Source organism: Atheta coriaria, unplaced genomic scaffold (assembly GCF_025399875.1).
Source record: "Atheta coriaria isolate IRGN ID8LTWV9N9 unplaced genomic scaffold, Caltech_Dcor_3.1 hic_scaffold_42_pilon, whole genome shotgun sequence".
In the NCBI taxonomy this organism is placed as follows: domain Eukaryota; kingdom Metazoa; phylum Arthropoda; class Insecta; order Coleoptera; family Staphylinidae; genus Dalotia; species Dalotia coriaria.
In genome coordinates this window covers 1-27,957 of record NW_027045484.1, presented here as the reverse complement: position 1 = coordinate 27,957, position 27,957 = coordinate 1, and the positions used below count along the sequence as shown (strand labels likewise).

Genomic DNA, 27,957 nt, shown 5'->3' with positions numbered 1-27,957 from the left:
CATCACGCTCACGTTCGATAGCATCTCCTCGTCGTCCATGGCGAATTGAATTTAAGTTACATGCTACAAATTTGAAAAGAGCGCCCGTTTGACACGCCACTGACGCATGCGCACAAATCAATCAACATGATAAACAAATTTTTATTTATTTATTCAATGATAGCGTCGTTAAACTGTCTCAATGGTGCCTTTGGCACTGCTGCGGCGACTGGGCGTCTCCTCCTGCACGCTGGTGATCGCTCGCGTCGTCGTCGTCATCGTCGTGGTAGTTTGGCCGTGTGTATCAGGAAATGTGAACGATGTTTCTTCACTAGTGATCGAAACAACATCCACATCTTTCTGCGCAGTCTTCGGGGCGTTTCTACATCCAATGCGCTGTCATCGCTGCGCGTCGCTTCCAACTTGGGTGTTTCTGCGCGTGGTGGGCGTGGCATTGTGACTTTCGGTGACATGTCAAGAATACCGGAGGCGGGCGCACGCTTGATTAACTCAGGGGATTTCCTCGGAACGAGGGCGGGGCATGCGCGGACTACCCTCTCGTGATTTTCTACTTCCTGCCAGTGAATTGTATAGATTTTATATATTAATACCTTAGGAAGTCAATGTGAGTGATTGGGGCACTCACCAGATGGCTCTCGTGATCGTGCTCGAGTAACGCCATTGTTTTCCTTTTTAGAATTCGTCATTGCAATGCGACTGGGACTATCGCTCTCACGCCGACGTCGTTCATCCGCACGATGGACAACTCCGTGTTCTCTACGGGCGCGGCGAAACCAGGAACACGCCCTGATGTGAACAAGGGTCGAGAGTCTCTAGAGGCGGACGCGGAGGCAGCGCCTCTATACGAACCCACATAAGCGGGGCTAGGCGGGCCGGTTTGACCCGGAATATCAAGCAGACGCGCAATTTGTTGCATTTTCTTCTGACGCGCTTTGATTCGCCCCTTAGTCAAACGCTGCTTCGCCGCCATGCAGCGTATATTATCGTCAAACACAAACTTTGCCGATAATAATGGCGCTGCACGTCCGGCTGTTCGTGTAAGATGGCCGTGAATAGTGATATGCAAACAACGCGAATCGTCTTTATCGCCGCTCACTTCGATATCCTGCAGGAAACCGACTAGTTTGGCTACACCCCACCCGAGGCGCTTCGTGTCCGGTTCGACAAGAATCAACTGCAGGATGTCTATCACGAGAAACCGGCGCAGTTTCATGCCGTCTTTCATCGACAGCGTGCATGCGATGAGGTCAGAGTTGTCTACGAACGAAGAAACATAAATTAGCACGTTGTATGCGCAATGAAATCACTTCTGTGACAGCCGCATCGCTAGGGATTTCCACCAATCGCTACTCAGTGAGATTGTGATTGGATTGGAAGGAAACCCGAGCAATGCGACGGCGCCGTCGTGGCGTTCACAGACAACGAGCAATACTCAGGTCCAGCGCCTGGTCGATCTGCACGCAGACGTGCGGATTCGTGAGCGGTAGCTGCGTTTCCACTTCGCCATTCAGCTGCAGGACAAGATCACGCACGAGGAAAAACACGCGAATTGCACGCTTCGCGCGCTCCACCTGTAATCAAAAACACGCATCAATGAAATACAAACATTTCTAACCTCACAAACCGAGATGACATACTTCACCACATGGCAGGCGTTTCGTAAAGTCGATGCCTGTAAGGGGCGTGCCCGTGGGCGGCAACAAAATGGCGCTGTCCATGCACAGCCATTCAACGTTCAGTGATCCTTTCGACATGTCGCAATATCTATCACACGAAACACAAACAAAACAAATGTGAGTAGATATAAATTATATTATAAAATACACAGTGTATAATAAAAGTAAATGTAAATGAATCAGGCGTTACTGTCTGATGACTCGTAGCATAACTCGTCGCTCATTGCAAACGCTGGATACCGGTTATCGTCAAAAGTTTGAATAATGCGCCTTGACAATCAACAAAAGAAAGAATTCGTGAATTTGTATGATTAATTAAAGAGAGGCTTACTCATGCTCGAACATGTCGAGGAAAATTTCCTCCGATTTGTAGAAGTTGCGCACCTGGCCGGTGCTCTGCGCCTTTGCCGACTCCACCGAGGCGCGGTGCGGTTCGCTGAGAATGTTGCGCCCGTCGCAGGTGACCAGCTGACCCAGCAGCTTCAAGCACAGCTCGAGTGTCACCAGGCGTACGCGACATTGCGGTTGGCAGCTCTGCATCATCACATGCAGGATTCGATCTACCAGTAAGTTGTTATACGCATATTTTACGTCTTTTGTGCTGCCGCCTGCGCCTGCGGATGAATTAGACGCAGCGATGACTGATTTCTTCGGCCGGAGGATCAGTTCGATCAAATCTGGTGTCACACCTGTGCAATACAAATAATTTTAATGTTATTTATTTATTATGAGTTTTTGGTTAGATTGTACCTTTATTATTCGCCATAGCATAGAGTAGGCTAAATGCAAAGAGGGCTGCATAATCATTCTCGTTGCAATCGAGTGCATTTAACACCGCTTCCAAAAAAGGTTTCTCTGCCATAGCTGCCGCTTCTGTTTGTACAGGCACAGGCGTCGCCATTTTTTCCTTCTCTTCATCTGTCACATTCGTAACATCCGGTTCACTCAACTCTTCTTCTTCATCCTTTTCAGACTCTTCTTTTTCTGTCCTGGGTGTACTACTAACGCCACCTGTCGGCGTGTCTTTGGCATCCTCTTCACATTGTTCTAGTAATTTATCCACACCTTTCGTGACTAAAACCTTGTCTGTTTTGAGTATAATCCAGGCTAGTGTACGAATAAGTGGCGGGTGGGAAATGATCAGAAACACCTGCGAGAGCAGAAACAGCGCCACAACGCTGGATACCTTCGCGTTGAGTTCACCAGGTACCCCTGAAGAAGTCGAAGGCGGTGTACTGCTCGATGACGACGTGGAACTAGGCGTATCGCGTTTGTGTTGCGGTGATAGTGAGTAGATGTACAGCGGGATGAGCAGTTTATGCAGGAGGTGATCGGTGAGCACCTGGTTCAGGTCGGTTATATTCAGACACAAGATGTCGTTGAGGTAGTGCAGGTGGTCCAAGTGTTCAGCCACCAAGTCAGACAAACGATTTTGTGATTGATGACTGGTACAAAACAAAACAACACAGTTAAAAATCATAATTGATGTTTTAAAATAAAAATTCTTACTCTGCGTCATTGCGCACGCACGCATCCAACTCCTGAATGTGTTTGCCGATGAAATAAACTATGTTGGAGAAGTACGGAGCTGCTGTACGGTCACGAATGAACGCCAGCATGCTGGCATCTTCCACTTTGTAGACGTTAAGCGTAAGAGTCCGCACAGCAATGCGTACCATCGACTCCGGATGGTTGAAGAACTTTATCGCTTCGGTGTACAGCGGGAAATCATTCGTGTGCTCGTTGTAAAAGAAATGAATCGTGTGCGCGTTCAGTTTTAGGCTGAGCGTCTTCAGGAAGGAGATGTAATAAGCCATCACTTCCTCGTCGGAGAAGTCAAACTTATGGACGATGATTGAGTTGACGTGATTGTTTGATAATAAATAATCTGTAGACGAGTAAAATCAATAAAAATACAAAAATAAATATAAATATCAGGGTACAGGTCGTTTCGCCGTCGTTGATTCGTCGCGAGTCGTTTGGACGCGGCACACATTCGCTGCAACAACAATTTATGACTTCGTTGATGATTTTGACAATTTAAGAGAATATTAAACTAATTTATCTAAGTTCAATCTTGAATCTTTAGCATGCATTATGTTTATAAGTGAAATCAAATCAAATCGCGGTGAATGTGCGCCTCTCGCGGCGAAACGACGACGGCCAAACGGCTTTCATCGCAAATATCATACAAAGTGAGGTTTCGTTTCGAATATTTTCGAAGAGAATGTTCAGAGTCTGAAGAAGCTGCACACAGACAAAACTTGAGCCGCCGCTACGCTGTCGCATGATGCGCAGGAAAAACGACAGCATGTTCTTTTCCAAAAAGAAACTGCAAACACACAATAAACATTAAAAAAACATTAATAATTAAAATCAAACAATTGTTACTCAAATACAGATGAATCATTCTGATCGCCCCAAATAAGGATCTCGGCGATTGAGCGCAAGGACTCCACCAGCAGGCCCCTGTTGTACTCAGACACAGTGTGGTTCTTCACCAGCACATTGTAGAGGTACTTCAGATGCTCCGGGGAGTGCGGATTCTTCGGGCGGCCCCAGCCACCACCGAACCAGCTGCGGCTGCGGAACATCGCGTACGGTAATTTTTGTTGGAAGCAAACGAAACTACGAGGAAAATGTCACTATTACTGTTGCTCGCATCGCGCCAGCCGACTTTGATCCCGCGTGCGAATTGAGTGTTACGCGTCCATATTCACGCACTTGCACTGTATGTTGAATTCTACGCTGTTCTAGTTGTGCGTAGCACTTTTCTTTTTAATTAGTCACTCCAAAACTCTGGATATCTTGCTCGCTTGATTTGGGTTGATTCATTATTTGGGTTTCGTTGGCGCAAGTGGACGGATGGCCTCGCGGTAAGCGCGCGAACAGCTGTTTTCTGACGTTTGCTCATCCTGCAGCTCCTGCAAAACTTACAGCGGTGGGGGCAAAGCGAGAATTTTGTAGTTTCTTTTAAAATCATTAATAAAACACACGAAACTTGTTGATTGTTTCTTTTTTTCACTTATTAAACCTTTATTCTTTACTTACATCCACTATTTTACCTTATTTTAGCAAAAAATGAATTCAAAATACAACTTAACATAACCCCAAATAAGTTGCATGCGACTACAAGTTGTTTACGAAATTGACGACGAAATCAACATGAAAATCTTAGAATTATACAGTGGAATAGGAGGAATGCACACTGCATTCAAAAGTAATATTTATAATAAACATTTTCAATCATAAAATTAAATTGTATCTGATATTTTAGGGGCGAATCTTGAAGGAGAAGTTGTTTGTGCAATTGACATCAACCCAACAGCCAACAAAGTTTACGCGCACAATTTTCCGACCACCAATAGCATCAATGGTAACATAGAAGGTCTGACTGTGAATAAAATCAAGAAGATGAACATTGACACCGTCTTCATGTCTCCTCCATGCCAGCCATTCACTCAACTTGGTCTGCAATTGGACATTCATGATCCCAGAACAAAATCATTCATTTATTTCCTTGGAATTCTACCAGAACTTGACATCAAGAGGCTTTTGCTAGAGAATGTGAGGGGTTTTGAGCTGTCTGAGGTGCATAATATGTTCATTACAACACTGAAAAAGTGTGGTTTTCATTATAAAGAGTTTATGTTAAGCCCTAATCAATTGGGTGAGCCAAATAGGCGCCGGAGATATTATTGCGTGGCTAAAAGAGCCTTTTGATGAGGCTGCAGTGGCAAACTTGCCTCAAAATGATGAAGTTATACAAGATCCATACACTTTAGAGAAGATTTTGGAAGATGTGACCACAGATGAGTATAATGTGCCTATTAAAATGTTATTAAACAAGTCGAAATTGTTTGATATTGTGTACAAAGACTCCAACAGAAGTTGTTGCTTTACAAAGAGTTATGGAAGGTATATTGAAGGATCTGGAAGTATTTTTACTCCAAAAACCATGGCTGAAGTAGATGATGTCTATGAGCGATTAAATGAAAACACACAAGATGAAATAGACCCTGAAACTCGGATAAAAATCGAGACGGAGTTGTTAAAATCGTTGCAGTTTCGCTTTTTTACATCACGAGAAATTTGCAGATTGATGTGTTTTCCTGAGGAGTTCGGCTTCCCGGCAAGCGTCACAAATCGCCAGCGATATACACTTCTCGGAAATAGTATTAACTGCAAAGTTGTTGCCGAGTTAATGAAGCTGTTATAATGAATATTTTTTACGACCGAATGAAATTGATTTTTTTTATGTAAACAACGACAATTCCAATGCTTTGCATCCGTGCATTTTAATTTTAAACTGAATAAGCTGCATGTGCACAGTCTCGTAAGCCGGTTGTAAATATTAAAGTGCATTTTATAAACAAACGGTTTTATCTCGAATAATTGTATGATAAGTGTATCTGAAAACTAAAAAAACAAACAATGATTTAAAACACATGAAAGTGCCGCACCAGTGCGAACGACCTTGTAGGTTGAAGGTCGTTGGTGACATTCCTGAATTCGCAAGCTACGCATTTATTTGTAACATGCACTGGATAGTAAAGCGCATGTCAAGAGGAGAAATTTATAAACCTTGTTTGAAACGTAAAGAATTTGGAATAATCATATATAATACATGCTATATTTATGCACAATTAAAAAATAATTCCATATTTCCTTCACTTTTGTTATTTGGGTTGCCTACACGCCTTCCACCACCACTTTTTGTAATTTACGCGTAGGTATGCGCGGCCTGCGAGCAGCAAATGACAAGTGACACTAAGCCAGCGCTGGCGGATCACGTGGTCACCGCGACTATCCAGTGTTATTATAGGGATCAGTGATGTCGCGCGACGCTTTTGACATTAAAACCACATGTGAGACGTTTATTTATATCGCCGCTTCCAGCCCACTGAGCGCGTAAACGAGGCACAGGCGGTCGGGAAACGCGCCACACTCTATTCGTCTTAAATGCTCGCATCGCAATCTCATCGTAACATAGCGTTCTCGTGAAAATGGAAGCACCAAGGTAAAAATGTAAGGTTAGGTTTGTGTAGCCTGGTAGCCCACACGTGCGGTGGTGCGCGACGCGACGATTGGAATTGTCGCGCCCGGAGTCGGGAGTCCCGCAGCGGTTGTTTACACGTTGCATAATCAAGATAACCCGCCGGGCTTAATAAATCGCTCTTATCATGCTAATGTTGACTCCGGGGTCTCCCAGTGACAATGGGGCTTTCTTTGACCTTGCGCCGCGATAAGATTTAAGCGCTTGGCTCGCGGCCCGCGTCAGTCTCGCGCCGTAACTCAGCATGGCAAAAAAGCACGATATGTAATTAATCCTACGATAACAATTCCAAGTAACGCTTTACTAATATCCGAATGTTTCGGTTTTCAGGGAGAGCCTGTTGCTGGGCATTGGCAACCCGCTGCTGGACATCTCCGCGTCCGTCGACGAGGCGTACCTGGAGCGGTACGATATGAAAGCGAACGATGCCATCCTCGCCGACGAGAAGCACATGCCCATATACAAAGAGATTGTCGAGAAGTACAACGCCGATTATATCGCCGGCGGCAGCGTGCAGAACTCGCTGCGCGTCGCCCAGTGGATTCTGGACAAACCGCGCGTGGCGACGTTCTTCGGCTGCGTCGGCGAGGATGAATACTCGAAGATTCTTGAGGAGCGCGCGCGCGCAGATAGCGTGAATGTACAGTATCAGTACGACGTGAAGCAACCCACGGGGACATGCGCAGTACTCATCACCGGCCATCATCGGTCGCTGTGCGCCAATCTGGCTGCGGCGAATTGTTTCACAGTCGATCACATCCGCAAACCGGAGAATCGTAAACTCATGGAGTTGGCGCAATATTACTACATATCCGTTAGTATTACGCATCTAATCTGTTCAAACAGTATTATCTTACGATTACGTTTTATTACGCAGGGATTCTTCCTCACTGTGAATCCCGAGACGATCATGGAGGTGGCCAAGTACTCTCACGCACAGAAGCGGACGTTCATCATGAACCTCAGCGCTCCTTTCATTTCTCAATTCTATAAGGAACCGTTAATGAACGCGATGCCTTACATCGATATTCTCTTCGGAAATGAGACTGTACGTAAAGTAGACTAGTTTATAAACATTCACGCAAAAAAAAATTCCCTAGAAGTTACTAACGCCGCCATTTTTGTTACCAGGAGGCAGAGACGTTCGCCAATGAACAGTCGTTTGGCACGAAGGATCTGAAAGAAATCGCGTTGAAGATATGCTCTCTGCCGAAGCAGGACGAGGCGAAACCGCGCATTGTAATTCTCACGACCGGCTCCAATCCGGTGATATTAGCGAGCAACGGCAAGATAACCGAATTCCCCGTCGTGCGTCTTGAAGAGGATAAACTCGTCGACACGAATGGCGCTGGCGACGCCTTCGTCGGCGGTTTCCTCGCGCAATACATTCGCGAGCAGCCGCTCGACGTGTGCATCCGCTGCGGCATCTGGACGGCCACGCAGATTATCCAGCGATCGGGCTGTACTTACGAAGGCAAGGCCGACTTCAAAGCGTAGCCCACCGCGCGCCGCCAGCGTGATATTCACGCCGGCCGGCGCCGACGTACTTAAAAGCGTCGCAGACATACTTCCACACTGATCAGAGTAGCAAATAAACTTATTTCATGTGCCTAAACCTACGATTGGCGTTATTTCCATGTGAGAATTTGAAAATGATGTAAAATTTAGTTATTTCCCTAGTTTAAGTTTGTATTTGGTCGCCATGGCAACAGAATAACAGTATTTGTTTGTATTTGCGCTCGGGGAGAGTAATCCGGTTAGTAGGATGTCGGAGGGCTCGTTTATGGTATCGCTGGCTGGGCAAGTGGTGTGTTTGGAGGTCCTTGCCGGCGCCGGATCGCGCTGGCATTGCAAATATGAATTTGTACACGGCGCTGATTGGCGGTGCGTCGGCGGCGTGCAGGCTGGCCTCTCGCAGATCGCCAATGTTGTTCAAAATGGTGAAAAAGTCGTTTTGAATCTACCGATACAAATAGTTTTTCGTTCTACTAATCCCTATGGATGTGAGTATTGAGTTTTTAATTTTTGGCGACAATACCAATGCGTTTTTTCGCTGTGCAGGGCCACAGATTATCCTGAGCGTATACTGCGACATGCAGCTAGCAGGTTATGGAAGATTGCACGTGCCGTTGCAGGCCGGTGTTCATCAGCTACGCGCACATCTATCGAAACCGATCGCATCAAGTTTATTCGGATACATTGGATCGTTTTTCGGCTATCAACCGGAATTGGTGCGCCCGACCATGATTGCCACCACGGCTGGCAGCAATCGTATGTTGTTTTGCGCTTTGTATTGTCAGTTGAAATTTAATTAATCATTTTTTTACCAGTCATTCGAATGGTCTCCAGCGGTGAGGTGCAATTAACGCTGAATGTGATTACGCAGCATCTGCAGTCACTCGGATACGACGTCGGTAGTAACAATTGTCGCAGTCTGAATAGTGTTTAATATACAAATACAAGAAATTTAGCGCTGAAAAGCTTTTATTTAGTTATCCTGTAACGGTTGTGAAATGTGCATGGCAAATGCGGGATTCCCCCTCCATTTGGTGATAAGTGAGAAAAGTCACCAGGAAAGATCCCCAGGATTGGCTAGCCGCTTGTCAAGTCACTGTCACTCTCGAACACACACTCGCGCACCGCAGAAGTCGTGGAGAACGGCGCCACGGTAGAGTCGTAACGAACCAGCGCTGCGTAGCAAACGAGCCCGCTACACCGGCGAGACACCAGCAGAAGTTTACGCCGCCGACGACAACAGCCCGGCGACGGCGCGCCGACGAGCTAGACGGTCCCTGCCTGCGCCCATCGGTGAGTAGTGTTCTGCGCCTTTTGAACCACCGCGCCTTGACCGACAAAAGCGACAGCAGCGAGCCGCGCGACCACCATCTTGTTTATTTTCTCGTGTGTGCGCGCCGCGATCGAGCAAACCGCCGGGCGAGCAGCCGGCTGCCGCCCCACGATCCCGAGGTCGGCGGGCGTGCGCCGCTCCCGCACCTGCCGCCGCCACCGCCGCCGATTGGCATGTGCTTGAGGCGCCCGGGGCGACGACACCGGCAGACATCATTGGGCGCATCGCGAGCAAGCATTTCGTCAAGTTGACCACGCACAGCGCGAGCAGCCACCCCGCCGCCAGAGCCGCTCACACCGGCCCGGCCGCCCCCGACGGCCCACGCAGCAGGCAGCGTCGCAATAGCCGCAGCAGCGGCGACGCGCCCCACGACAACGACGACGGCGGCCCCGGCTCAGACGCCACCGTCCCCGCGCACACGCCGCCGCCTGAGATGAATCACCACGTGACATCGACGGACGACCAGCGACGTCGCAACGACACCACTTTGGTACAGCAGCAGCAGCAGCAGCAGCAGACCCACAACGATATCGAAGAGATGGAAACACAGGAAGGTGAGTGTCGCCCCCAATTGTCCTCCCTCCCTAACCTCACCGCCTCCTCTCCTACTACTCCCGGTTCTAATGCATGCACGTGCACACATTGTGCCCCAGGCATGTCGTGGATCATGCATGCCGTCCTTCGGGAGACGTTTCGGTCGGTGGTGAGGTTGCCGAGGTGGTGACATCGTCGGCGGCACTAACCTTACTGCGAGAGAGAAATCTGAATCGCAGTCGGCCATGCCCGAAACAAAACAAGATCACCGCCGGCCATACTAACATAAGTACTACCCTCGCAGTTCGCGTCCGCGGTTGCACCAGGTTTTAGATTTACGATTCATGCATGCTTAATTACCGCCGCCCCCGTCCGTCCGTGATATTTACGTTTATTTCACGTTTATTTTTGTCTCCGGCGTTATCATGGTCACAATAGTCACTCCAATGGAATTCATGACAGATGCAGGTGGCGGTGAGATGGATTCGCAAAACGGCGACGCGATCATCGGGCCACAGATCGACCCCAATTCGGCGCTGGTGGCCACCACGGGCAGTATGCAGCAGGACGCCGACATGGAGGAGGACGAGGCACGCTCCGAGGCCACTTTCCGCTTTTCCGTGCAACATTTCAGCAAGCTTAAGGTAAGCGCAATTCGCATGACAAAAGCTCGTCAAAAGCCGCTCTCTCTATTAGCAGCTGTCACGCAGCGCAATATTGTTCATTCAAAAAAAGTGCAAATCATTGCAATGACTTTGGTAGATTCCTGTGTGTGTGTGTGTCGCTCTCGTTGGATTTATTTTTATTACTGCGCTTATTTTAGGATTCGGTGCTTTCCCCGCCATGCTACGTGCGAAATCTACCATGGAAAATCATGGTAATGCCACGTACCAGCCATGGACAGGAGCGTGCACCTTCGTCGCGCTCGCTGGGATTCTTCCTGCAGTGCAACGGCGAGAGTGAATCCTCCTCGTGGAGCTGTTACGCTGTCGCAGAGCTGCGCCTACTCACCGTACGCGCTGAGATCGAGCCGTTCTCGCGCAAGATCCAGCATCTTTTCTACTCCAAGGAGAATGACTGGGGTTTTTCACATTTTATGGCATGGAACGACGTCTTGGACGCCGAAAAGGGGTACATTAAGGATGATTCAATTACACTGGAGGTGCACGTGGTCGCCGATGCGCCGCACGGCGTCTCCTGGGACAGCAAGAAGCACACCGGCTTCGTCGGGTTGAAGAACCAGGGTGCGACTTGTTACATGAACTCATTGCTTCAGACACTTTACTTCACCAACCAGCTGCGCAAGGCGGTCTACAAAATGCCCACCGAGTCGGACGACTCGACCAAGTCAGTCGCGCTGGCGCTGCAGCGCGTCTTCAACGAGCTGCAATTCAGCGATAAGCCAGTCGGCACCAAGAAGTTGACGAAGAGTTTCGGCTGGGAGGCGCTCGACTCTTTCATGCAGCATGACGTGCAGGAGTTCTTGCGCGTTCTACTCGACAAACTCGAAAGTAAAATGAAGGGCACTTGTGTCGAGGGCACGGTGCCGAAGTTATTCGAAGGCAAGATGATGTCTTACATTCGGTGCAAGAACGTCGACTATACCAGCACCCGCTCGGAGACGTTCTACGACATCCAGCTTAATATAAAAGGCAAGAAGAACATTGATGAATCATTCAAGGACTACATCGCGCGCGAAACGCTCGATGGCGATAATAAGTATGACGCCGGCGAGCACGGCCTGCAGGACGCCGAGAAGGGTGTCATTTTCTCGGCCTTTCCACCAGTCCTACATCTGCACTTGATGCGGTTCCAGTATGACCCAATCACCGACTGCTCGGTTAAATTCAACGATCGTTTTGAGTTCTACGAGAAAATCTCACTGGACTCCTACCTGCAAGAGAAGAATCCACACAACCCAGCGAATTACACTCTGCATGCGGTGCTGGTACACTCTGGCGATAACCACGGCGGACACTACGTTGTATTCATCAACCCGAAAGGTGATGGCAAATGGTGTAAATTCGACGATGATGTTGTCTCGCGTTGCACCAAGCAGGAAGCCATCGATCACAACTACGGCGGGCACGATGAAGATATCAACATGACGGTGAAGCACTGCACCAACGCCTACATGTTGGTGTACATCCGCGATTCCGAACTGCATAATGTCCTGCAGGAGGTGACCGACGCCGACATCCCAACTGAGTTAGGCGATCGCCTTGCTGAAGAAAACGCATGGAACAGGTGCGACGCAAGGAGCGCAACGAAGCGCATCTCTACATGACGCTCAACATCGTCCTGGAGGACTCATTCGACGGCCACCAAGGTAACGACCTCTATGATCAAGAGAAAGCGTTGTATCGGGTGTTCAAAATCAAGAAATCGGCGACCGTGGCGGAGATGATGGACCTGCTCGCTGATAGTTTCAAGTATCCGCTGGAGCAGATCCGGCCGTGGCCGTTCACCACACGTTCCAATAACACTTATCGTCCCAGTATCCTTGACTTCGACACTGATCTACACAAGAGCGTGATTGAGGCGTCCGAGAATCAAAACCCGTGGCACATTTTCCTCGAGTTGTTACCGCCGGATTCCGGCAGTCCCGCGCTGCCAGCGTTTGATAAAGACACCGATGTACTCATGTTCTTCAAACTCTACGACCCGAAACAGAAGAAGATGCATTACTGCGGTCATAGTTATCTGCCAGTCACGTCGAAGCTAGCTGACATCGTCCCGCTGCTGAATGAACGCGCTGGGTTCTCAGCGGACACCGAATTGTCGCTGTATGAAGAAATACGCCCGAACATGACAGAGAAGATCACCAGCCTTGCTGATCCGCTTGAAAAAGTGCTCGAGGAGTTGATGGACGGCGATATACTCGTGTTTGAACGTGACGAACGCGAAGAACTCTCCGATTTGCCCACGTGCATCGAGTTCTTCAAGGATTTATTCTTCCGCGTGGAGGTCACCTTCGTCGATAAGTGCATACCGAATGATCAGGGCTTCACAATGGAGTTGTCACTACGTATGACTTATGATCAGATCGCGCGCTCGGTGGCGCAACGCGTCGGCACCGATCCCTACCTGCTGCAGTTCTTCAAGACGCAGAACTACAAAGATAGTCCCGGCAATCCGCTCAAATGCACCTTCGAAGGTACGCTGAAAGACCTACTCGTGTATTCGAAACCGAAGGTGCCGAAGAAAATCTTCTACCAGCAGTTAAGTATTCGCGTCAATGAGCTGGAGAATAAGAAACAGTTCAAGTGCGTGTATCTCGCCGAAGCTGAAGGACGAGAAGGAACTCATTCTGTACCCGAGCAAGGGCGGTACTGTTGCTGATTTGTTAGATGAAGCTAAAAAGCAGGTGGAGTTGACTGAAGGCGGTAGTAATCGACTGCGCCTCACCGAGGTGAGTTCCAATAAGGTGAGTCTGGGTCCCAAGGAGGATACTTCACTGGACGCGCTCGCCATCTGCACGAACAAGGTATTCCGTATTGAGGAGGTGCCGCTGGATGAGGTGCACATCGCCGACGATGAGCTGCTGGTGTCCTGCGCGCATTTCTATAAAGATATCTACGCCACATTTGGTACACCCTTCCTGATTAAGATAAAACAGGGCGAGCCTTTTTGGGCGCGTGCGCGAGCGCATTCAGAAGAAATTGAACCTCCCGGAGAAAGAGTTCGAGAAGTTTAAGTTCGCTGTTATTTCGATGAATCGCCCCAGCTTCTTCTCCGACGATGAAGCTTTGATCAACCTCAACGAGTTTCGGCCTCAGACGCAGCCGCCCCAAGGTAATTGAATATTATTTATTAGATTTGAGACGATTGTATATGAAAAAATGTTGTGTATTTCAGGCAATAACAAGCCGTGGTTGGGGCTTGAACACATTAACAAAGCGCCAAAGCGGGCACGCTTCAACTGTCTTGAAAAGGCGATCAAAATCTACAACTGAACAGCATCGCATCGCCGGCGCGCTGTTGTAACTCTACGAATAACGTCAAAATGCAAGATAAATTCAAATTCAACGGACTGTGTTATATATTACGATGCATAAATAATTGCAACAATTTATCTACTAAATAATTACATGAGAAAATTAATTTATAATTATTATGTGTGCAGAAGAGCGGATGAAAAACGCGCGCAGCTTACGCAAATAATTAGATGTAACCCAAAACATGGATGATAAACAGAAAAAAACAGCTCTAAAACACACCACCGACACACAAAACACACACACAAACACACAGAGAATGAAGGCGGCGAATAGTTGAAACAATTTTTTATGGCTGATTTGATTGGATTTACGCCGTGGCACTACTCCAACCCCCAACACTACTACTGCTGATCATCACAAAATCGTATATAATTTATAATATTTGTTTTTGTTTTTTTTTTCTACGCAGCAGTATCGAACGTCGATTATTAATTTCTTTTTTATTTGTGTAACTATGGTTAAATGTGCGTGAGGAGAGAGAGAAATCGAGCGCCGACTCACCGGTGTAGGGATGCAGGGCGATGCGAGAACGCGAGCGCAAGTTTTATTAAAGTAATTAATTTAAAGATTTAAAAGAACGTGCAGCAGGTGTCGTCAATGTGCGGATGGAAATAAACTTGTAAATACTTATTATTGATTGATCATCATATATGTCAATGTAGAATAATATTAATAATAATAATATAATCATTATTAATTCACAAACGCGTGCGTGCGTCATCCACACCTACCCTTTACTTATAATTATCGCTTCTCGGCAGACATGTTTTCGGTAATTACATGTTGATAATTCCGGTCGCGGTAAAAGTAAATTGATTTTTTTAAATTTATTAGTTTATTTGTTTAGATACAGTGTTTCAGTTTTGAATGAGATTCATGTTTGAGACAATCTTTTTCCTTTCCTTTCCGTTTTCCATGTTTAAATAAGAAATAAATAAATTCCAACCTATTGCGCCCTAGTATTACAACATTTGCACTACGAAATATATATTACAATTGCTTTAAATTAATAAATAGATATTTGAATCTTCACTAGGAATTAATTAACAAAGCGCACTTTGAAGGATCGATGCGTGCGCCGCGAATATAATAAGCTAAGATCAGTCTTGGTTGAGTCGAGCCGAACGTGGCGAGCGCGTTCAGTTTGTTCATGCGGTGGCGTCGGTGTGGAAACTTCCAGTCGGAATCACTTCAGCTGATAAGCGTGTATCGCAGGCCGGCGGCGATCAGCGCCGTCAGCATGCCGAAGAAACTCGCCGACAGCGACGCCGAACTCGAAGCGGACGCCAATCCGCACTGCGCCGAGCTGTACTCCGAGCAGTGGTTCTGTAACGCACAAGAGTGACACACATGAGCAAAAACCGCCCGCCAAACGTGTTTTACGGCCGCTGCCATTCCAGAAACACTGAAAAACAGGTAGTACATACCTTGATCATGGCCGAGGACATCCTGTCGAGGAAGTTCCGACTAAATTCAGCGGCGGGCGCACCGCACGCACGTTCCGTTGTCTCCGTTGAGCACTCAACGTATTCTTGGAAGGTGCTGCAAAAGAAGCGCACAAAACAAACGTAAATTTTCGAAACTTTTTGTGCGATAAATATTTGACGTGAAGATGAAAGTTGCGCATGCGCACCACTCACCAGCAAACATTCTTGATGCCCTCGTCGGCGATTTGACGCTTCCTCTTGCGTTGATATTCAACCATATCGACAGCGGGCACATCCTCGACGGCGACTTCATCAATTCGCGGCCGTCCCTGGATTTCCTTCATCGCTTGCGAGTAGCGATCGAAGCAGACCTGATTCTTATCCGCCACTTGCTTCATACAGGGCACATACTTGAGGTACTCCTCTTGATAGGTGGCGTTGTCGCATAATTCGCGCACCACCATGCTGGTGCCTTGGAAGAGTTTGTTGAAGTGTTTCCGGTGGTGCATACTCATGCACATGCGTGTATAGGAGTGGATACATCTTATAGCGCCTTTTAAGTCTCTGCGAACAGGTAAATTCCAATTAATTTCGTTGTTTTTTTGCGTGAAAATTTGATACTTACGGGCAAACTCTTTCTAGGTCCGTGCGGTTGGAGACGAATGTCATGCCGGATTCAGTAATCAGCGAAATCGGCTTGGCGCATTCGATAAGTCGCTCCTGCTCGCAGTGCGTGTGAATCGCACGAGCAAACCGCGATGTAATCACTGAAAAAACACAGAGAAACACGTCAACTCAAGGTTTGTCACAGACAAATATAAGTTTTTCCTGGCATTCATTCAAATTCCTGCGTAAACATTGCGCGCGTCCACCAGAAAACTGATAGTGCTACTGGATAGATAAGCGTGGTGCGCCGATTCGGTACTCAACGTGAATGAGAGCGCAAGGCACTCAATCGAATCGCACAATCAGTTTAGCAAGCGCGGCGCGCCGATGATACAAGTGTTTTGCCCGCGCCGAATGCCGTCTGGTGCGCGCGCGGCGGTCGAGCCCAGCTCAAACTCGCCGCCGATTGGCCGGACGCGTATCGTACGATGTCTTCGACGTGTGTTCCTCACCTGGCGCGCGCTCGCTCGCACCGAGCGCACGAAAATAGCGCGCCGCTTCGCCAATTCACAATTTGCTTACGCGCGAGAGTACGCGACTATTTACAACTCATCAGCGTTGTCCGTGATCGCCGTATTTCGCACGATTGTGATCGCACCGATTATCATTACGCCAGTGATTCACCAATTCATTTCTCCGGCGTGGGTGACTATCAGGAGACACGCGATATTGTAGTAGGTATATACAAATAGTATTTGCATGCATGATGCATTTTTTTCAAATCAATGATTCACGCATCGTACGATTTTCAGCAGTGCGCTGTTATTGGTCCGTGGTATGATTGATCATCGTCCTTATTCGTCAATTAGGAGCTCAGTACGGCGCTCAATTGGTATACAAAAACGCGCGCCGATAAATGCACAATTGCCATGAATTAACACTCCATTCATGCCTACTTTACTCGCGATGCAATCGTACGAAACTCGAAAAAAAAATCAAGATGTTCGAAAATTTCCAGTCAAACTTTCCAGCGCCCAAGGCCAGCCGCAATAAAATCAAAACTTATCTAGCCGCCACAAAATTTCCGTCGAGTGTTGAAATTTTCGCTGATTTCGGGGCAGAAATAAAAGTTAAACTCGTAAAAAACGTTTTAACAGTTTCGAAAATCGCGTTTTTATTGAGTAATTAAAAATTGCGCGCGTTTTACGTAATTTATTTCAGTAGAAATTTAATACTAAGATAAAGAGCATTAATATCGCACTTAAATAAATAAATAAACATTGAAGAGTGATGACAGTGCGTGCAAAAAACCATGCATGACTTTTACTTCCGAAGATTTGATTTATTTCAGTGCGCATCATGCTCATCTTAAGTCTAATCCAAGTATAAAGCAGTTAAGTCGACTTACGTGTTATAAATAATGCTGTATAGATGGTAAAACACCTTTTGATTTGTTTAATCACAGTATTCATTCTTCTTCAGGCCTTCCCTTTAGGTACTTCCGGTCGGTAGTAAGTTGTTGTAGGTAAGTAGTAAGTAAGTGACGTTTAGCGCACTTAATCTTTGGAATTTTAAGTATTTTTCTCTTTGAATACTTCGTCTTAACACATAAATAGATCTTCTTAAACGTTTACGTAACAGGGGCAATAATAATTCTTGTTGAGAAAATGTTTGGTTTTCAGCGATTCGGTGAGTTGGACTTTTGTAAGTAAGAGTTGAGTCGGACCACGACCACGTGGAAGCAGCAGCAGCAGGTAGGGAGCGCGAGAGATAGAGGTATGGGGCCCGGTGCGCGTGCAAACACGTCGAATGCTGCCGACTAACTGACTTCGAGCGAACTGAGCGAAGGCGCGATCGGCGCGAACGTAGCGAGCTGGGTGATCCGCGATCCTCTCGCCGCTCCACGGACGCCGGTGCTATATAGGGGCCGCCGCACCGCTCGCACCCATTGCCCAACCACACACAACTCCATTGCTCCTTGTTCAGCGCACACACCTGACGCGTTTGCGTATGGATGGTGTGATGCCGCTGGTTGGGTGACGTCATGTCGTATGATTTTCTACCGGGCGCCCACCAAACCCATGGTCCCCCCCGGTTCCACCAAGTTTTAGCGTGCGATTGCATCGACTACAGCCCATTCAGACCCATTCGGATCGTGTCGCATACATGGGAACAACTCGAATAAATTCAACAGCTTCCATTTAATTATTTATTGTTTCTGTTTTGAATTCAGCCAACGCGCATTCCTCACATTTTATTTTGATTTAAAATGTTAGTTTTTATATTTTAAGCTACAAATCGAAAGGAATTGGCATTGTAAGTAGGTGAAGTTCGTTTTCACCTTCGAAAGAAATTTTGTGTCAAATATTTCGCACGATTCTAATCCCAGCCGACTGGTTTTCAAGGGTATTTACTCCCAGCAGCGGCGATTGGCCCTTGCGGCGATTAAATTCTTATCAAAAAATACGTCCGCGTCCAGTCACAATCCGATTGTCGGCCGTACATTCTAGTCATTTACATATTCCAACATATTCCAACTATTATTAATGTTGCGCGCATTCTTGATTAATTGTTTCGTATCAATATTCGTTATTTATTAGATAACAGCCGAACGTGTTTATAACTTGCAACTGTTACATATTTCGAAGCACATTCCGCGTTTCGTAGGTGAGTTTTTACTTAAAAAACTATTTACAATTAAGGAAATGATTTGCAATTTGATTTGGTTACAAAATAAAGCGCGCTTTTTATTCGGCTAAACGCTAAATGTTAATTATAATTCGAATTACACAAAAACTAAACATCGTATGATTCTTAATTACCTACGGCTAGCAGCCAGCGAACGCTAAAGAAATTAAGCGGTAATTGACGCACATGCATGCATGAGAGACAATCGGTGGGAACGTGAATGAGGAGCACGGGTAATGTTGTTATTTTGATTCGTTTGGGGGCTCGTAAAAAACCGTTTGACGTGCGGCGGATTGACGTGCGCCTGATTGTAAAACAAAATGGAAGATTTGTTTACCAACAGCGGAGAGCGGAGTTGTTTTTGTTTGTTTTTGATGTGTATTTTCTGAAAATCATGAAAATATAATGCTGCTTTTCATTTCGGTCACATTTCGCCGAAAAACGTGCGAATTGCGCGACGAGGGCAATAAACAAGTCAGACATCAAACAAACCTCGATCACCTACGGCGCACGTCCGCGTCGTCCTCAAGCATTTCGCGGTATTCAAAACTATAGCGCGCACATCACGTTTTCCCGCAATTTTCAACGTTTACCATGTGCGGAACGAAATTGTGTTGTGATTCGGTCGCTAATTGCTGCAGCCTTAGTTCGAATCACAACACAAAGGTTTCCATGACACTGTGAGTTAATCAATTCCCGAAGGCCGCGCATGAAAATTCTAGGATAACCGTAATCAGGTTGTTATTTTGTAAAATATGTCCGGAGACACTTGCGTCTTTCAGCCGTCGCTGAATCGGATGGGAAGCGAGGATGGTGGTAAAAATAAAAGTGAATATGTTTATTTTTATTGCGCAGGAGAGGCCGGGCGCTGCTTGTTTGCGACGAATCTGGCCACGCCGGCGGTTGCGGAGGCAGCGATGGCGGCGCAGAAACCTCATAACTCATAACGTATGCACTTTGGCACCTTTGGCGCTTGATTTCGATTTGCCAAGCGCGGAAAACAAACTGTATAGCGGCGAATTCATCAACTCCTACGGGTTTTGAATGTACGACGGAGTTTCTTTGACAGATGCGCATAATTTATGTACATCAAAAAGCTGAAATTTCAGTTTCGTATGATGATGATTTCAAATATTTGCTCGTTACTTCGATGTTTACTTATTCACTTTTTAACCTTACCGTTAGTATTGGTTTTGGCCCAGTTATTAATATTCGAGACGCAAAAGGTCATTGCGGTGCGCTTGAAAACAATACATTTTTATCCCTTCGAAATTATTGGAATATTTGTGAATAGAATTTTTTTTCGAATGTTTAAACTCTGCTTTCCAAATTTCACGCTAGTTTTCAGTGTGTTGGATGTACGTCAGTCGAGATTTGCATCGCAAAACCGCACGATTGGACGACTCATAATAATTTACATCATAAACACAAGTGAATATTAATTGCGCTGTAAAAACAAAAATAAAATTGCGTTTTCATCTTTTCGATATTCGCGCACACAGACGCAACGGTAGTGAAACTGCATAACAATCGGCGCGCGTGGATTTACAAGTCAAATGCGATTTCGATGCCGTCTGCGCCTGAATATGGGGCGCAACCTTAAGCCGACGTAACCCGATAGAAGTATATGGCACGAAATTATCATTGGAAATGCGTTGCACACACCGTGATTGTCACAATTCGGTGGCAACAGGCGGGCGTGCGTTACCATGTCAAGAAAGAAAGTTGCGCATTGTATTATGCATTCAATTCGACCTAATGAATTACAAAATGCAATTTTTTTCCTGTTGGAATAAGGAACATTTGCCACAAATTTTTTCGTATGTTTAATGATTGAAATATTAAACTAATTTATTCCAATTTGTTTCCTCGTCGTAAAAACTTAATGATTTAATCGCACCAGACATAATTTATCATTATCATCCGCAAAAAATGTGTGCTTGTCGACTTATATTGTATCTATATCAATATCTAGCTGGTATTTAAACAAAGTTAACCAACAAAAGACGTCACCGCATACGCAAGCGTTACTTTCGCACGCTCTGCCTTTTACCTTGTTTAAACTTTTTTTTCTCTATGTACTTAGAATGTTCATACAGGTAATTGCGTCTTAAGTTTGCGCTCGCGCGCTGTTTGTGTTTTGGTTGAAGTTTAAGGCCAAGGCAACAACTAGTCAAGTTCGCGTTACATAAACTTCAAAACTTGCAGCTGGAATGCAAACAAAACGCATAGCACAACTTAAACAATCAATGCACACATTCACGCCTTATCAATATTTATCGGCAGACGAATCATACGATATCGGATGATCAGAAATTTGGCAATTCCCGTAATAGATTATCGATATCGTTGTAATTGCATCAGAACACAATGAATCCGCTGAAATTACGCAATTCATTCAATTTAATGCAAAATTCAAACGATTATTACACTTTGTGCGCGGGCAATTAAACGGTGCACAAAACATTTATTTAATTGATCATGAAATGTTAATAAAAGTGTTGGATTTTAGTTTCGAGTTGTTTTTCACAACGCATGCAAATTTCAGCAACATACGAGTGTTTAACATAAAAAGTTCGCACAACACGTTTGTATGATAAGGCTTTAATACCCGATGATAGGGTATTTCGTATAAATATTGTAATAAATACGGGCGGAGGCGCGCGTTGGTCGAGTGACAATAACAACCGCATGTAATTACTTAGCATTTGTTTAAAAGTGCGAACTTGTAGCGGAATGTTAAGCAGAGATAACTATGGTAATATCGTCGAAGAACGCATGATGGCGTGATAGGGTCAGGCGAGGTATTCGACCGATACACATTCGAAATTTGAAAAACAACCGAAAAAAATGTCGTGGAAAAAAAAACAAGTTTCGCATGCATATTAATATCAGTTGCGCTGGCAAAAAAACGGAAAAAAACCACACGAAATCTATGAATGTGTTACGTAATTAATGAAATGACACCCCAGAATCACCGATTAAAGTGTTTGATACACGCTTGATTGGGCAATCACTCATCCAAATCTCGCAATACGCAAATAAACAATAAATGTTATTGTGTGCTAATTTGAGTCGAGATCGTCACGCACATGTTGAAAAAAAAGCGTCGTCTGCATCGGAGTGTGAATGCATGCAACAAGCATTCGATGTGATGTAAACGCGCAATAAGCCAACTAATAATTGGATATTAATTGAATCGATTAACGGCGTCGAGGAGCGCGCCGGCGACTTGTTGTGTTCCTTTTTATTGCGCGTTCGCGATTTGACCTCTGTGTTCATTTGCGCCGGCTGCTTGATTCGTTTGATTTCTGTGCTGGTGCAGGAGCAGGACCGCGCGCCGGTCACGTCAATATCAAATCAATCACGATGTTTTCCTTTTGCGCCCGGCGGCGGCGTGTAAACGAAAAAAGCAAAACAAAACAATACGAGATATCAGTGCGCGCCGAATTGTAATCTAAGCGATTGTTGATTGCTTAACGAGCAATTGTCTCAATTTTGGTTGATGTGATTACCCGGCGTGTGGGTTTGAGTGTGTGTAATCAAACATGTTAACTGTTTATGTTTAAATTTATGATAAATACTACGCGGCGGTTCGCTAGCGCTACCTATGCGCGACTAGTGTTAACGTCGGGAAATTTTTCGCTGCGTCGGGAAATGCGCGTTTTCCACGACGAGAGGTTTATTGATCATCCCGCCAGGCCGCCTGCAGCAATCGAGCGCGTTGCGTGTACGCTGATCAATTTTCCGCTGTGTTTCCTGCGCCTCGCATGCATGCAGGGAGACGTTTCGTCGGCGATGGTTGATGCGGGCACGAATACCTCGCCATGAAAGCGTCGGTGGCGGCGGCGAGTGCGGCGGGCACGGCGCTGCATCACCATGCGGCCGCCAACGTGCACCATGCACCAGCACATCATCCATGGGTGAGTGGACTGCATTCAAATTTAATCCAATCAGTTTCTTTCATTCGGCGCGTATGGAATTTAATTTCGTAGCTCATCACGTTGTGCGTGCTGTTCGGACTCGGCGTCGTGGCGCTCGCCGTGTTCTGGATCCGGCGATGCAAGTAAGTAACAGACGCTGCTGTTTTTAGACATCTCCTCCCACGTGAACGGGAAACTCATGCATGATGAATAGGGAATATCCATTGCATCAATTTTAAATGGCTTCCCATGTGAAAAATGCACTTTTAATTCAGTGGTTCATTGATTGCTTATTAAATGTTAAGCGTGAGTGTTGTTGAGTTTGATGGGGCTTTATTTGAAGGTCCAATGTGCCAAGGCATGAATACACGGCGGTGAGTCTCGATAACACGGCGGGCCTTCACTGCCTGCAGGCGCCGTCGATCGAGGACCGTCCTCGCCAGCAGGTCGATGAGGAACTCGCCAAATATCAGCGTCACCTTGGCCTGGAAAGTCGGTACTTCTTCACTGGGAGCCTGGGCAAAATCGGCGCCCGACTCAACAAGCAATGGTAAACATTTTTTCAGGATATTTCTTCTACTTTTTCCTCTTCACAACTTCATCGATTTGCTATCAGGTTTATAGTGAAGGATAAGCATGTGGACGCAGAGCGCCTGTTGTCCTTAGTGGATTTACCCAGCGCGGCGCCCATCAAGCCCAACGCTGCCACCAAACAGATTCTGATGGATCTCTTCCGGTCTTTGCATCATCCCTACGTCCTACCTATCCTGGATGTTGAATTCTGGGACTTGACGCATGGGGCAGGCGCGGCGGTGGTATCACCTCTAAGTGCTGATGGCAGTTTGAAGGACTTGATCTATCGAGGGGAGCATTACGAACGGAGGCATGCGGGCAGAGGCCGTGGATTGCCCTATAGGCAGGTGAGTTGATCAATATTTGATCGATTTGATCAGCACTTCCCACATGGGGTGAGCTATTCATAGATTCTAACTGTGAGTGAGGTCAAGGCTCAAATATTCCCAAGAAATGCTGAAAATCAATACATTCTACCCACTCTTGCTATAGATACAGTACTTGGCTCGACAAATCTTGGAAGCTCTCTCGTTCCTGCGCGCCCGCAGCTTTCCAAAGTTCTACCACCTGCATGCGGGTAACGTGATTATCCAAAACGGAGTCGCCCGATTGGCGGGGCTGGAAAACACGTTGTTCTGCCTGTCACTCGCGCGGAAACCGGCGATGGACGAGGTCCTCGCGTTCGGTCACCTCCTCTTTGAAATGACCACTGGGTATGTATACGTGGTACCCTTCTAGGGTTATCTGTATATGTGGATATGGTGGGTTCTTTCAGCTGTGAACCGACCGACGCGCTGCTCGCGTCCCCAACCGCTTTGCGACGCGAACTGGACAGATCCTCAGCCCCTGAACAGATCGCCGACGTGCTCACGTTGATCTTTGACGCGCATGCGTCTGCCGCCACCAACCCAGGAGATGGACCATCTCTGGACGACATCGTGCGCCAGGAGATGTTCAAGGGGGTCGAGCTGCGTGAGCTGTGCCGGCGTACGGCCACTGCGCTGCAGCCGGAAATGCTGAAGGGGGTGGCCGACCTGCTGCACCTCATCGGCGATCTGCAAGCGGGTGCCGGTACTGCAACGGCAACCGCCACCACCGCCGCCGCAGCGCCGCGTGCGCCTACGCCGGCGGCGGCCGGGGGCGCAAGGTACAGAAAACGCAAACACAAACAGATCGAGGAGGTCGTGCCCGCGGAGTGCGAATGCGATCACAAAGCGGCGCCTAGCGGCAGCTGACCGATAGCGTAGTCTCTGAAATTCTGTCTCTATTTTCTACTCTCTCTTAATCTATTTCTCTATCTCCTTGTCTCTTTGTTTCTCCTGCTGCGTTACGTTCGAAAGCTCCGTATTTTGTTTTGCGTTTCTATCTGTCGCCTCTTGCGTTCTCGTAGCCCGTTTAGTAATTGTAGTTCGTTATCATTTGTAGTATCGTTGCTGATGAGGTAGAAACGGACGTCTTTCGACGGCGATACCATCACGGCGACGACGCTTACGAGGCGTGCGACGAAACGCTCACGGTGACGATCGTCGGCGAGCTGGGTCGGTAGCGCCGGCGCAGTAGCGCTCGTTACGTAGGCCACTAGCGATTACAGGGCAGCACGACGCGCAACTCCGCAACCAAACACCATCCGATTTATAGTCGTAGCGTTCCAACGAAACAAACCAACTAGGATCTAATGAGCAAACTAAAATTCGTTATAATCTGCAATATTCTTAATACTTTTTCGAAGCGATAATCAATTTTTAAGCAAGCGTTTACCATGAATTCAGCCCGAAACTTCAAAAACCTCAGATTGTCGACACCTCAAACATCACACTGAACATTGTCCCATTTCACTCGTCTACTGTTAATTGTTAAGCTTCAAAGCTTTGGTATGAATTCATGATAAGCAATATATAAACTTAGTGAATACAAATGAAGCAAATCAATTTCTGAAGCAATCAAGTTTAAAGCGACATTTATTCTCTTACGAAAGAATGCTTATAAATATTTAAAGAAAAACGTGTCAAAATGTTAAACTTTTCAAGAAATTTAAAATTTACATGCAAACTATGCCAATTAAACGAAGCAAGCAAACGCAGAGTATAAAAGCAAAGCAACGCAAATTGTAAGATAAACGTATACATTTTGGAAACAAATTCGAAGAGGCCAAAAATGCAAGATTTTGGACCAAGAAGTTGTGCAAAACTAGAGACTTTAGCCACCTAGCGATAGAATGTAGTGTTGATAACTAACTGATTGATTTATCTCGACATTTAGGCATAACTCTACCACGTAGTAAGTTGATTTGTTCAAAGTGCCATGCGTACGGAGAGTACTACGTTTGGGTTTTCATAGCGTTTTTCTAGTGCGTAGCGTGTTTTCGTTCTTGTGGATTTGTGTGCCGATCGATGTACTTAACAGACCGTAGATTTTGTAAAACACACATTGTTACACGTCTATACACACGTTGCGTCTACACTTCTCGATTCTACACACGGAGGCGAACACGATACAAAGCGAAACAAGACAACATCAAAAACAATCAATAAAACCGTCCCAAAATATAAAAAAAAAAATACCGAAGCGTCGATGCTTTCCGAGAGGTTTTATTGCGAGTACACACCACTGACATTTCCCTCAGCGCATGCAGGGCGCGCCGGATGGCTGAATGGTGGTATCCGAGCTACCCTGTGTGCCCATGTCAATTAGCAGTGTTGTTTAATGGCTCTTTTTGCAGTGACTATTTAGGCAGTTGCACGCCCGTGGCCGATACCCACGCCGACAGTGATTGCAGCGATGATGATGATGATGATGACGATGACGTGCCAAGACGCTTTTTCGTCTTTCCCACCACGGATCTCAAAGATTGCGCCTTCCTGGCGTCGCAATCGAGGCACGATGATGTGCCATTTTGCCGCGTAGATTACGACGGTGATAAGTGCCGGACGTACCTCGCGTCGAATTCCATGATAGAGATTTGACGCAATGCAACATTCCGACGCGCCGCCGCCATTGAGAGCCTCCGTTATACACGATGGACGCTTATTTTTCTAATGATGTACATATCTAGAACTGCTAGCAATTCTACGTTCTTTGCATGTGCTATTTGTATGCAGTTTAGACTCCTGAAATTCGTCCTTGTATTGCAATTTTTCGAGATTGTGAAAGCTGTAACTGAATTCTAAATATTTATAAGTGTAACACAATCATCACAACGAAATGAGATATTAAATCACGTAAGAAAACAAGCAAATGGACAAGTGAATCATTTATTTATAAAAATATAACGTTTCAGTATAGGCATTAGTAATACCTGCAATTTTTTAATGTGCAAGATAAAAATTACCGTAATCAACGACACGATTCGTAAAAATCAATGAAAAATTGCACATTGCAGCCGACTTTATAACACCTTATTAAATAACAAAAGCTGGGCATTTTAGTTTTATTAAGCTTGAATTTAAAATTGTACAGTTTTATGCGCAGTCTTGAGTTTGAACGCATAACAATGAGGCAGCTCATATTTTCAGCGTTATGTATTCTACAAATTCAACTTTCTGCAAGTCTCGGCATTGCTTTCAGTATTAAACTGGAATTTGTATCCAATTTCATCACATCAAATCATGGAAAGTTTGATTTGTATTTTTCGTCTTGGAGTGACAAAGAACAACAAAATTTGTTCAAAAATTCAGCGCAGTTGCTTAAAATTTCCTCGGCGGAATTCACCAACAATGAAACATCAATCCGTATTTACGATTTCATGCTTGCTAACAATGAAAGTTTAAAAACTCTCTCTGATAACGCCGTAAAACTGTTATTAATTCAAAATGACACCCCGATTGATCAGTTTCTGAAGGATCTAGATGTCCTACTAAGTCGAAATATTTTCACAGCGAGGTTTATTAACGCTAATGAAAATATCCTAGTTAAATTATCACGAATATATCGGCTTGGGAATGTCCCCAACTCGAAAATCTACGACGATTACTTGTTAACATGGAGAAGTGGAGAAAAGTGGACCTAAACTTGCTGAAAATGAAACAAAAACGCATTAACTTCAATGGTATGAAACTTCCGGTTGCGATTGTTTTGAGTAGTCCTCGAACTCTACCACGTTTGGAAGATTTTCGTGATCAATGGACAGACACGTACACCAAAGCTAACTACGGTCCCATCATGAAATTGTTTGCTTATTTTAATATTACACCGGAGTTTAAGGTGGTACCCGATTACAAACACTTGGAATCTGTTGATAACAATTATTTACTAACAGGTATCCTTCCAAATACTTCCTTGAAGATTGTGTGTCTTACTTGATTGATTGATTCTTTACAGTTACCGCTCCTTATATGACCAAAATGATGTTAGCATATATTGATTTTATAAAAGTCTCACCGCCGACAAAGTTGTGTTACACCCTGCGACGTCCACCTACCAGCTTCGTGACGACCATTTTTACGGTCACCTTCACCGCGGCGGTGTGGTACGCCACTGTCGGGCTCTTGGCTATCCTCTCAATAGCGTTGTATTTTTTCCTTAATGTGGAAACCAGCCGCGAAGACGTAATTTTTTGTTGTTATCTTGAAAAATCCCGCGTTAACGCAGAATATTTATAGATCAAAGGGAAAACTACGTTCAATGCG

General features: G+C 45.9%; 7 protein-coding genes across 9 annotated transcripts; 5 read left to right on the top strand and 2 right to left on the bottom strand.

Annotated features, from left to right (window-relative positions):
* Window positions 1–134: 134 nt before the first annotated feature.
* LOC135802620 (protein CLEC16A homolog) lies at window positions 135–4,589 on the bottom strand. The gene is given in 11 exon segments (XM_065316223.1): window positions 135–492; window positions 494–554; window positions 626–751; window positions 754–1,257; window positions 1,421–1,571; window positions 1,638–1,764; window positions 2,008–2,365; window positions 2,427–3,121; window positions 3,186–3,564; window positions 3,869–4,008; window positions 4,068–4,589. Coding segments are annotated over 11 exon segments (2,982 nt in total). The 5' UTR covers window positions 4,271–4,589; the 3' UTR covers window positions 135–254.
* Window positions 4,590–4,798: 209 nt separating this feature from the next.
* LOC135802623 (tRNA (cytosine(38)-C(5))-methyltransferase-like) lies at window positions 4,799–5,921 on the top strand. Its single transcript, XM_065316228.1, is given in 3 exon segments — window positions 4,799–4,896; window positions 4,954–5,395; window positions 5,397–5,921. Coding segments are annotated over 3 exon segments (1,038 nt in total). The 5' UTR covers window position 4,799; the 3' UTR covers window positions 5,896–5,921.
* A 547-nt stretch (window positions 5,922–6,468) lies between these two features.
* LOC135802622 (adenosine kinase-like) lies at window positions 6,469–8,347 on the top strand. Of its 2 annotated transcripts, none has more exons than XM_065316227.1 (4): window positions 6,469–6,696; window positions 7,063–7,546; window positions 7,610–7,780; window positions 7,864–8,347. In XM_065316227.1, the coding sequence occupies exons 1-4, from the start codon at window positions 6,683–6,685 to the stop codon at window positions 8,227–8,229; spliced, it is 1,035 nt and encodes a 344-aa protein (XP_065172299.1). In that variant the 5' UTR covers window positions 6,469–6,682; the 3' UTR covers window positions 8,230–8,347. The 2 variants fall into 2 exon arrangements, with proteins under 2 accessions (XP_065172299.1, XP_065172298.1); XM_065316226.1 differs by lacking the exon at window positions 6,469–6,696 and adding an exon at window positions 6,752–6,996.
* A 150-nt stretch (window positions 8,348–8,497) lies between these two features.
* LOC135802625 (B9 domain-containing protein 1-like) lies at window positions 8,498–9,212 on the top strand. Its single transcript, XM_065316230.1, has 3 exons — window positions 8,498–8,735; window positions 8,794–9,003; window positions 9,063–9,212. The coding sequence occupies exons 1-3, from the start codon at window positions 8,498–8,500 to the stop codon at window positions 9,179–9,181; spliced, it is 567 nt and encodes a 188-aa protein (XP_065172302.1). The 3' UTR covers window positions 9,182–9,212.
* Window positions 9,213–9,340: 128 nt separating this feature from the next.
* Window positions 9,341–14,295, top strand: LOC135802619 (ubiquitin carboxyl-terminal hydrolase 7-like). The gene is given in 7 exon segments (XM_065316221.1): window positions 9,341–10,134; window positions 10,553–10,758; window positions 10,938–12,339; window positions 12,342–13,386; window positions 13,388–13,742; window positions 13,744–13,909; window positions 13,973–14,295. Coding segments are annotated over 7 exon segments (3,393 nt in total). The 5' UTR covers window positions 9,341–10,013; the 3' UTR covers window positions 14,071–14,295.
* Window positions 14,296–14,931: 636 nt separating this feature from the next.
* Window positions 14,932–18,053, bottom strand: LOC135802624 (uncharacterized). Its single transcript, XM_065316229.1, has 5 exons — window positions 17,557–18,053; window positions 16,168–16,309; window positions 15,756–16,106; window positions 15,543–15,657; window positions 14,932–15,441 (listed from the first exon to the last, which is right to left on the bottom strand). Exons 1-5 carry the CDS (start codon window positions 17,618–17,620, stop codon window positions 15,307–15,309), a joined length of 807 nt encoding a protein of 268 aa, XP_065172301.1. The 5' UTR covers window positions 17,621–18,053; the 3' UTR covers window positions 14,932–15,306.
* A 2,881-nt stretch (window positions 18,054–20,934) lies between these two features.
* LOC135802621 (slowpoke-binding protein-like) lies at window positions 20,935–26,567 on the top strand. Of its 2 annotated transcripts, none has more exons than XM_065316224.1 (7): window positions 20,935–22,759; window positions 22,832–22,902; window positions 23,103–23,309; window positions 23,376–23,679; window positions 23,825–24,045; window positions 24,108–24,479; window positions 26,052–26,567. In XM_065316224.1, exons 1-7 carry the CDS (start codon window positions 22,664–22,666, stop codon window positions 26,293–26,295), a joined length of 1,515 nt encoding a protein of 504 aa, XP_065172296.1. In that variant the 5' UTR covers window positions 20,935–22,663; the 3' UTR covers window positions 26,296–26,567. The 2 variants fall into 2 exon arrangements, with proteins under 2 accessions (XP_065172296.1, XP_065172297.1); XM_065316225.1 differs by lacking the exon at window positions 26,052–26,567 and adding an exon at window positions 24,758–25,890 and having other exon boundaries at window positions 21,316–22,759.
* The last annotated feature ends 1,390 nt before the right edge of the window (window positions 26,568–27,957 follow it).